The sequence below is a fragment of the Hesperophylax consimilis genome, chromosome 1 (genome assembly GCF_061612785.1).
Source record: "Hesperophylax consimilis isolate HC1 chromosome 1, BYU_Hcon_1.0, whole genome shotgun sequence".
NCBI lineage: Eukaryota > Metazoa > Arthropoda > Insecta > Trichoptera > Limnephilidae > Hesperophylax > Hesperophylax consimilis.
This window is the reverse complement of record NC_142836.1, coordinates 35127347-35138853: the sequence shown is the minus strand read 5'-3', so window position 1 is coordinate 35138853 and position 11507 is coordinate 35127347. Positions and strand designations below refer to the sequence as shown.

General features: G+C 31.8%; 1 protein-coding gene across 1 annotated transcript; it reads right to left on the bottom strand.

Moving 5' to 3' along the window:
• Positions 1 to 316: 316 nt before the first annotated feature.
• On the bottom strand, positions 317 to 1412 carry LOC149426756 (endocuticle structural glycoprotein SgAbd-8-like). Its single transcript, XM_089638416.1, has 2 exons — positions 1371 to 1412; positions 317 to 928 (listed from the first exon to the last, which is right to left on the bottom strand). Exons 1-2 carry the CDS (start codon positions 1380 to 1382, stop codon positions 569 to 571), a joined length of 372 nt encoding a protein of 123 aa, XP_089494542.1. The 5' UTR covers positions 1383 to 1412; the 3' UTR covers positions 317 to 568.
• Between the last annotated feature and the right edge of the window lie 10095 nt (positions 1413 to 11507).

The following is an 11507-nucleotide window of genomic DNA, read 5'->3' as shown; positions in this document are numbered from 1 at the left end:
TGATTTGTAAAATTAATATTGTTCGTATCAGTTTTAATGGGCCTTGCAGCTTTATATACCGAAAACCCGCTTTTACATAGTTAGGTAAATCAGCCTTAAATTATCACTTCAATTCAGCAGTATTAGATGCATTAATATTTAACATAACCTTATTAATCTGTATGTAATAAAGAAACGCACTATGATACATTTTATCAATTTTTTTAGGATTAAGTTATATTTTTAAGACGAGGACAAAATAGTGAAACAGAAGTGATAAATTTGAATATTTATTTATTTACAAAAGTATTTTACAAAATATACACAATTTCTGATCACAACAATATATTTTCCTTCAATATGCAACACAATTCAAAATGAGCTCTTTGATTTGAAAATGAAAAAGGGTAATGAAAAAAAAAACAAAAATTATATGCCTTCCTTTCATACCATTTAAAACAATCAAACAAAGTTTGTTTGTATTCCTCAATTATGAGGGAGATCTCTAACATAGGTGTCAGCTAGATGAATCATGACTCGTGGCATAAAGAAGAGTGGTTGGTTGAATGGGTTGAGGGGTAGGTGGTGCTTACTGCTTCTGGGGAGGCAGAGACGCGAGGTAGTCGAGCGCGCGCTGGATGTCACGGGGCACGGGCGGGGGAGTGGGCAGATGCGCGCCAGTGGGTCTGAAACCGTTCTCGTCAGCTACGTAGCTCAGCTGGATGAGCTGACCATCGGGGGCGGTGTACTGGAACTGCCCTTGCGCGGCGATGGCCTCCTGCTCGCTACCCACGTTCTTCAGAGCGCCGCTCTCGGCCGCAGAGATGCCGTTGCCTGTCTCGTAGTTCCACTGGTAGCTCCCGTCCGGGTTTATTTCGGCGTTTTGCTTCAGGATGGGAATGGGTTCCTCCGCCATGACGGCCACCACCACGAACGCGAAGAAGAAGACCTGAAAAATAGGAAAAGTGATAAAAAAAAAAATTGTCTGACAGCGTTGAAATATTGGTTAATATTTTTGACGTGTTCACCACTTGAAAAATATGTTTTTTTGTCCATGTAATTTTTTTTAAAGATACCACCATACCACTGAGTTTAAAATTCAATAAAAAAATATATGTGTTTAGCACAGGTTCGTACACAAAATGTTTTTGAATTGTAGATAATGTTAATGGAAAACAATTCTGCTTCAAGCAACCCCTAAAGGAGTTAATTAGATCATGTATGCTTAAACAAATTCTGATGAAAAATTATTATAAAATCTCTGTGCATTTACATAATCTTTTAAAACAATTCTCGATTTGCCCGGCTACACTGTTGAAATAGTGCATTGTTTCGCACTAAAACAAGAACAGAATTCACTTGGATCACACGAACCAGGCAACAATACTCACAATTGATTTCATGGTTGCGGGAGAATGGTATTGTTTGCTGGATATCAGGTAACTGTGCTGAGAAAACGGAGATCTGGCTATTTATATGAAAAGAAGTCTGAATCTTGAAATATTGCGACACTGATAATGGCTTTGTGCAATTTTCAGATATCGCAGGACCACACTTGAATATTTAAACCAAACTTTATACATACATTATATTATACTAAATCAGTATTTTATTCAATGTTTCCGATCTAACATAAAAATATGTAAATGAACTTTAACCTAACTTCAGACATTTATGAAGAAAGGTCAACTTTTATGGCTGTATTATGAATATCGGTGAAATTAGAATATATAATTTTCCATACAATTATGAAAAAAACTTGTTACCAACCAACGAAAAAGACATTGCGAAACAATGGACATAAGAATGCATAATCCTGTCGATAAAAATCAAGTGTGTAATTCTTGCAATAACCTCTAAAATGTTTTAAAATTAAATATATTATTATTAGTGTCGAGTATTTAACATTATTTAACACTTTTTTAAGCGTATTTGAAATTAATCACAATGTTCACATATTTCATAAGGACACATTTCTAATCAATGTTTTCTATATTGTCGCACCTTTATGTTAATTTTTTCTACAAAATTATTATTGTTAAAACATGTAATTCTATTTGTGCACCATGATGTGGCAATAAGTGATCAGAGCCGAAAAGAAAATTAACAAATAACACTGACCTAAGATAACCTAGTTGTGTGGCTAATTATTATAATGAAATGTCGTGTATTAATTATTGTTATTTATCATTGTTTCACTTTTGCCATAAATACGTAACATATCTGCATTGGCCTACATAGCGGATCGTGATTTCGATTCCTGACGACTCTGAAAGACAATTTTTTTGTGTAATTATTATTTTTTAAGTTATAAAAAAAACACATAATATTTCACGGATTTTATAAATTTATTAGAATAGGCATCAACAGTACAATTTTTTAAAGTAAAATCTTTAAAACAATCTGAAAATAAATGGAAAACAGTTATTCTAGTTCTTACTTTAGGTATCTAATAAAAAAATCACATTGGAGTAACTAGAACAGTTTTAAAATTGTTGTATTGAACATGTCAATAGCTTCCATGTAAACATTTGAAAAAATCTGCACATGAGATACAGCATTTGAAAAGACGTTTGACATCATCCGAAAAGTTAAACATGTTGTAAAAATGACACGGTACCCAAAACGAAGAACGGTTATTTCAAAAGCGTAATCGATCTTTGTATCGTAATCGATCATAGTAAGTTAATGAGTTTTGAATAAGCATAAACTTATTAATGAATATTTACCTCGAAAATGGTGTCATCCTCATCGTTTGCTGTGAACTTCTGAACCTATAATGTAAGCAAGAATAATTATTAACTAACACCGGTTCTTACCTCTAATGTTAAGGTCACATAACGCAAGATGAAGGGCCTAGGAAAGGCATCCGTGCATCAAAGCATAATATTTTGATGTCAGTTTAAAAATTCTTCTGCACTATTCATTATTATTGACCTTTAAAATCTGCAGAGCTGTTAATTCACCTGGCGTTGCAAATACACCGTTAAACTGCTGTCTATGGGTGCATACGAGGTTATTATTAAATTAAATGGCTTGAGCATTTTAAGGGGAGGCAATGTTATTAATTAGCCGATGTGACAAGTCCTTTGTATCATCTCAGGGCCGATTGAAATAATGTTTTCGGTATTCGGAATGTGCTCCACCGGTTGCTTGTTCTTTCAATGACAACAACGTATTATATTACATACGCTTTTGAACTAGTCTTGCATTATAACAAACTGGTTAACGTGTACCCGGCGTTTCTGAGGGTCACCCCTAAGTGATAGACATATACAATCACGGACTTTTCTGTAGGCCTTTTAAAGATACACTATAAATACGAAAAAAAAATTTACGACTTAATTACAAAACATATATTATACTTTCTATAAATATAATATTCTCATTTTATATATATAAACCTTCCGGAAGAAATTCTCTAAATCACAGTGACACCCCTATTAAAATTCTTCGCGTAGTTTAAAAGAACTTAGCTCACAAACAGAAGCGGATAACTACTTTATTTTATGCCATTTAGATATTATCCGTCTAAAACCAGTTAGAGAGAACAAATGCTTCGGGTTCCCAATCAGGCTTCTTGAATTCAATTCATCTTCTAATTCCTCCATCATTGGAAAAGCAACATTTTCCACTTAAAATCTGGGTAGTGGTAATATTGTCTGGTTATTCGTAACCCAGGAGTGTTTGTTTATCTTAGAAACCAGACAAAATTTAATCTACCCAATATACATGTTTTTATCCAATATACATGCTTTTTTCCGATCCGAGGGACGAGTTGCTGAGGCGCCATATTTATCCAGTTTACTAACTACATAACTCATCTGCCTTAACGTAAGTTTCTAAATTAAAAATTATCTCCTATAAATTATCATAACTATTTGATAAAAATTAAATAGTAATTTCAATAAATGTTAAGAGTCTAATAAAAATAACGTACATGTTTAACCTTCGTTTATGCAGGTTTTTAACCAATATGCATGTCTTTTTTTGTAAATAATATTATTTTTTATTCAATATATATTACTTTGGGTACCGATTGTTATGTTAATTCTGTAATTTAGTAGACGTACGCGTACGAGTTTAACATGAGTAGCGATTTATTACTTTATTAGCTAAGAAAAACTCTTAAAAACATTTCGAGTGTACGTAACATCCCCCTTCTCAATTCGTTATACCAGTAAATTCTCCTTCTTTCTCATAAACTACGAATGAAGTAGACGAAGAATTCACGAAGGAGATTTCGGTAGAAGTACTTTATTTAATTAATGAATAATAAAATGTTTCTTTTCTGTTTTTCTTTGTGGTTGTAGTTGCCTTTATACGGGTCGAATAATACACGTGAGCCGCTCGAGCCACCGATCAGCAAATAAATAATTTGAAATTAAAAAGGCACTGGTGACTATCGTAGTGTATTCGAACCTTACTATCAGCGTTCGATTTTTCAACATGTACGTTGTGAATTCGTAGGCAACGAATGGATTGCGCTTCCTATTTTACCTTACGTTGATGTCAACTCAATATAAGGGTTAGCGACAATTTCAAGAAAAAAAAATATTAGGTCACATTTGATTTCGTACACCTTATTTTGCCTTACTGATTTCTTAACAATTATTTATTTGCTGGTTAGTAGTGGCTTATGTGCGTTGTGCGGCCCGTCTGTTGGCAACATATTACCACAAAGATAAACTGAAAAGAAATATTTTAATTTTCATTCATTAAATAAAGCTCCACTGTGACTTCTTCTTATTTATTTATTTGTAAGAAACAAACAGCTTTTATATAATATACGAGAAAAATATACAAGTTAACTGAAGTCAAGCCACAGAAGTTTCTTATGTTAAAGTGCATTAGAAATGAAGTTTTAGTATCTTAAAATTAATTTGGTGTAAAAGTAAGGGGAGAGGAAGAGGAAAATAGGAAGAGGATAGGAGATGCTGCCGATACATTCCATACTCTCATATTAATAATCGATCGTACGCATTACTTCATATCGATATTTCTTTAGGTTATTACCAAAAATGTCAATGCTGTAAAATTTTGTATTATATTGTGCTCATATACGAGGAATTGGGGAATTTTTCCGAATGTTTGTTCTACACAAGGTTAGATAAAATAAATCAGATTGTCGGGTTGATCTAGACGGAATATGAAGATTTATTAAATTGGTAAGTTCTGGTGAGTCCAGACAATTATTTAGGATTTTAAATAATAAGATTTGATCAAAAATTAGACGTCGTGTTTGGAGGGAGTGAAAATTATGAAATTTAATGGATTCGGTATAATTTGAGTAGTGTAAGTTTAGTTTATAATTTATTTGTTTAATTTTTTTTTTGAATTCTTTCTATTCTTTCGATATGGGCTTGGTATAAAGGAGTCCAGATCGGTGTACAGTGTTCCAGGTTCCAGTTATGAGAAACAAAAAGAATTTACTGGTAAAACGAATATACCACTAGAATGACTATTAAAATATATCACAAATTATTAACATATTACTTTTAATAAGGTGAGTCAAGGGTATAAGTGAGGCAATGAAAAATATCTGGTAAGACACCATTATTTCTAAAACATAACGTATGAAATGTTTTCGCTTATACCAAAAATCAATGTGGAAACCCTATATTCGATATAATCCACTTTTACTAATTATTATGTACTTTACTTATTTATTATAATTGTCCCATTATTATTATAAACTTAATAATTGTCTATTGTATGAACTTATTATTATCTACTTAATTAATGTACGTATCATTATGAACATAATTTGCTTATTATTACTAACCTGTTAGTATTTACCTATTTTCATTGTATTAATGATTATTCATATTATCCCCTTTATCATTGTCAGTATGGTCACCCTATGATTGTGGCTGATAACTACACAGGTACTTTGTAATACTTATTTAGTCAGTACAATGTTTTTGTAGCCAACTTTAAACGTACTGCACAGCTGTATTTTTTGTTCGAATAACCGATGTGCTTATTTTTGTAATAATTTTGTATGTTTATGTATTCAATATTATATTAAGTTTACATGTATTTTTATTTCTTTACTATAATGGTAAAGCTGCACATCTCGACAAAGGAATTCCCTAGTGATATGAGCAAATTATGATTTAATTGTGACATACTACTTTTGAATAAATATATATATATGGACTGACAACGTATTGTTTTATTCAAGGTTTTCCAAAAAGGTGAATGAGAAATAAACTCTTATTTAAATAAATGCGGGACTATTATAATATCATATTTGCGTCAAAAATATATTTGTCAAACTAGATTCGTAAGTGACTCGCAATCAAATCCTTTTTTTAAATAGTGATTCATTTAAATGCTTCTCAACGTGTCAACAACAATCCTGAAATAAAAACTTGAATATACAAATTATTCAAGTTGTATTAGTACCTACGTAAGACGCTAAGGTCGCGATTACATATCGAGTTTGTCAGCGGAAAGTGTTAGAAGCATATTCCTTCTGTTAGTTTTACATAGAGGGCACTGATAAAGAAAGCGAACACTAACATATTTTTACAAAACACACTAATACTTTTTGAAATATCTTTTATTTATGAATTATTATTGCATCAGTTTATTTTATCAAGCTACCGGAAATATCACAAAAATTTACATTAAAAATAAAATTGCATAAAGATATTAAAAGAGAGGTGAACTTTTAGATACAAGGTTTTCCTATAAGAGGTGTTATTTTGAATAGCCCGCTATTTCGGTAGATGTTACTTTTGAAGCTTTCATTTTTTGAAAACTGTCACATCTGGGGCTCGGAAAACCCAAGAGTTATTGTTGAAAAGCCTTTCTATCCTCAACGTGTGACTGTTTGGTGCGGTTTATGGTCCGGCGGAGAAATTGCACCTAACTTTTTCGAAAATGAGGCTGGAGCAACAGTTATGGTGAATGAATTTTTTTTTTTTTTTTATAGTGAATACCTCACAAGAGTCCCAACTGCTCCCGTCTGGAGCCAGTGAGACTATGGCATCCCCAATTGGGGGATGTTGTGAGGCTGAAGGTAAGTGGGGAAGGGAAAGAGGAAGGTGGGGAAGTACCTGGCTATTCAGATCTAGTCACTAAACACGGCTAAAGCCATTTGGAGCAACGTTTCAATTCTGAATGGTGGTCTTACACCAGGGCGATACTGGTAGTATCTTCCACTCTGGAACGTGCCGCAAATATACTTTATATTATTTTAATTAATGAATTGTGAAATAACACAAATTCATCAAATAAAATTTATTTGCGCACGCCGGGTTCGAACCCGCGACCTTCGGAATGGCAGTCCAATGCGTTACCACTGGACTATGCCGGCCGTCTGATTGCGCTATCGAGAGATGATTAATAATTTTTTATGGCCGGAATTGGATGGTATTGATCTGAACAACATTTACTTTCAACAAGACGGCGCTACGTGCCACACAAGCAACAAAACCATTGATCTTTTACGATTAAATATCAAAATAACACCTCTTATCGGAAAACTTTGTATAAAAAAATGTATTGTATGCAATAACTAAAAATTTCCGTCTTAGAGTTAGTTACTGAAGATACTTTCGTATAATATCTGCAGTGCATGATTGGATAACAAAAACGGCGCTATACAAATTATCCAACTATTATTATTACGTAGTCTGTTTTCCCACATTCTCGGCCGTTCGCTACGCCAACTAAAATTAATTTACCAACAATACCTACCTACATTGTTTCGGTCAGCGCCAATATGATATACTTACAAATTAAAAATTCATATCTCAGTTAAATATAACAATAGCACTTGAATATACTTAACGGTATGGCACACTGATGTGGTGATCCATGTGTCATAATATGATATTGTTCTCGGAAAATAATCAGATCGCGCTGTTAAGTAAAATAATTCATACAACTTCACATGTACATGTTGCCTGTTCTCTAATATTTTAATTATCTTTAATTTTAATTATCTGTGCAGGTGGGGCATCACTACTTAAGAGGAATCTACAAGCCAAAAGTGTGTATATTCTTGATTTACCTTATATTGTAGGTAATAGGCATTAAAATCGCTTGACAAACGGAGTCTCGAAACGTTCGATTTCAAGCAAAAAAAAAGGTTTTCATTTATTTTGTAAATAATTTTATAAGAAACAGAAACAGAAACTGTCACAGATAATCTAAGATATAATAATGTATTTTTTTTAAGTTGTTTCCTTTATGCGTTCATACATTTCTATTGAAAAATAATATTTTTTAGTTTACATTTATATTTTTTATTGATTAATTTATTTTTATATTCTACTCGAGCGAAACGATAGGAAAATCTTCAATTTATCAAAAACATATTTTTTAGTATTCTAAGGACGGGTTGTTTCGGAGAATTTGAACAATTCATCAAATTTCAACGTTCATTTCCGGGGTCTGTGAAAGACCTATGCAAGTTCTGTTAATATATCATTATAGGTTATTGGCTAGACAGAACTGAAATAAAAACAGAACTTGAAAAAATCTTTTGCGGAACTGGAAAATGAACGTTGAAATTTGATGTATTGTTCAGAGTCTCCGAAACAACCCGTCCTTAATGTACACCAATTTATTATAAAGATTAATCAAAATAGTGATTTGGCATTAAGCTTCGCCTTAAGGCGACTTAAGACTCTAATATCGGGGGTTTGCTCGACGCTCGATTTTAATTACTTAACGTATTACTAATATTTTAAATGCTTCTAGAGGAATCCCTACGGATTTAAGATATTTATATTTAAGATTAATAAAAACAGGACCTTCTTACAACTAAAATATTTTATGTAAAACGGTTTGAAAAATTCAGAAAAAGTTTTTCAATTATAAAATTAGCGGTAAGCACCAGCTTTTTTCTAGACGATTAGTAAATTCCCGAGTGATCCCTCTAGAAACATTTGAAAATTAAGTAATCCGTTCATCAGAAATTATTAAAATAAACTCCACAGAAAGATCGATTTTCTAGGCCTGCTAGGGCAAAGTCAACCGTAGGTTCGTCCATTATGCCGGGCCGCGCGCCGAATATTGTTTGTACATGACCTCAACACTTATGTCGTTGAGATTCCCACTTTATTTTAGAGATTTAATAGTGCATATTCAAGCGCAGGTTTTTGTCCACGGCTGCTTTACTTACATCGTTAAGATTCTGGATTAATTTTAGGGTATTATCTCGTCTTAACATAGTAGATACAAAACCAAAGATCAATTTCATAAAACTTGCTCTTTTTCTGGCGTTTCTCCTCTGGTCGGTTGCACAAATAAATGTGTTGATCTTAATTATTTAATAAGGTAACCGAACAACTCAACAAATGACAATTCAAAATACCTTTATAAGGGGATATCAAGTCGTGAAAGGTGATGAAACTATGCCCGTTACGCTACCTCATTCTTTCAATTTTTCGGACAGCATTACAGTACAATTACAGCATTACACATGGCAGATATTTACAAATTTGCCGTGATGATGGACACTGTAATGCTGTCCGAAATGTTAGCCAAAGAAGGAGGTATAATATCCCAAAGATAACTACAGTATTTTTGGCCGTGGAAATCTCAAATCATATCAAACAAAAACCAAGTTAAATTGTTTGCGTAGATTATGTTTACAGGTCTTCTTTTTCTTCGTTTTTAATGATTTTTTATGAATTTTTAAAAATGTGTTGAATTTTCATAGTTTTGTGTTATCCATAATGGAACTATTTAATAAAAGGTGTGTTGAATTTTCGTTGTTTTTAGTTATCCACAGTGGAACTATTCAATAAAAGTGTATTGATTTGTCATTGTTTTAAGTTATCCACCATGGAACCATTTAATAAAAGGTGTGTTGAATTTTCATTGTTTTTATTTATCCACAGTGAAACTATTTAATAAAAGTGTATTGATTTGTCATTTTTTTAAGTTATCCACCATGGAACCATTTAATAAAAGTGTATTGATTTGTCATTGTTTTAAGTTATCCACCATGGAACCATTTAATAAAAGTGTATTGATTTGTCATTGTTTTAAGTTATCCGCCATGGAACCGTTTAATAAAAGTGTATTGATTTGTCATTGTTTTAAGTTATCCACCATGGAACCATTTAATAAAATAGTTCACCAACAATGAAAAATACTCTCATTTTTTGCCTTGGGGAGAGATTACCAATCAGATTAGAAATGCTGCCCGTTATGGCGTTGGGTTTGTTCAGTGACTAGAACTTAACTGAACTCAACTGTCTTCTTATTCACTTCTATCAATCTCCTCAGCCTCACACCATTCATTTAAAAAGGGGGTACCATTACTCCACTCTCGTACGGTATCATATTAAAATATAAAAATTGTCAAACACACTTTTTCATATTTCAAGATTCTCTGATGAGGGAAGGAAAAATTGCCTACAATCGTGTATTTTTGTTATTTGTTTTGGGGGTTTTATGCCGTGTTGCGCTAACTCCTTCTTTAGCCAACGTTACAGTGTCCATCATCAGGGCAACACCCCGAAATCAAATAACAAAAATACTTTTGGCCGTGAAAATCTAAAATCATATTTATACAATCGTGTAATCCGTGCAAGGATTCAAATATAAGAAATTAAAAGCATTAATGACATAATGAACATTGCGAAAAAATATTTTAAATATTATGTATCTAAATAATATCATATTTTATTATTATTTACATAATTTAACAAACGTTTTAATACCTGCAGTATTCTCACATTTTCCAAACAATTAATATAATTATTTACGTTTAACTACCTACATTATTATCACATTTTCCAAACAAGTACCATTATAACTTTTTAATATAATTATTTTCATCGTTTTATACACTTTTAACTACCTACTCGTACATTATTATCACATTTTCCAAAAAAGTAATACAATTATTATAATTCACGAACCTAAATATTATTAATTACTTAATTAGTTACATTTTCTTTGCAAAATATGTACCTAAATAATATCATATTTCATTATTATTTACATAATTTTATACACGTTTTAACTTCGTATATTATTATCACATTTTCCAAACAAGTAAAATGATATTTTTTTTTACTGTTTCACTGCAATTTACTTTACTACAACATAATGTTGTATAAATATTATTAAATACTTGCAAATAACCACAATAATGTATTATACCTACCTGTAACCTCCTCTTTAACCACAAGCTAACACTTCCGTGGACGAAAAGTATTCAAATCTCGTAATATGTACAAACCCATTGTTAGTAATATTTTATATGTACTTACGTTATTCCTTAGATAAATAAAAAAGTATTATTAAAATTTTAAAATGTTAAATAGGTTCAACCACACTTTGGAAAGTGTGAAACGTAAAAAATAATATAACGTTGTAACGAAATTAGGGTAAATTTTCGTTAACATTTCAAATAAAAAGTAGGGGTGAATAAAATCACATATTTGGAGTATAGTTATTTTTGACATTGGCTTTGAACGCCGAAACAGCTGTTACAATAATAATATCTAAAGTACTTGCAGAACTTAATAATAACTTTAATTAAGTAAATTTGA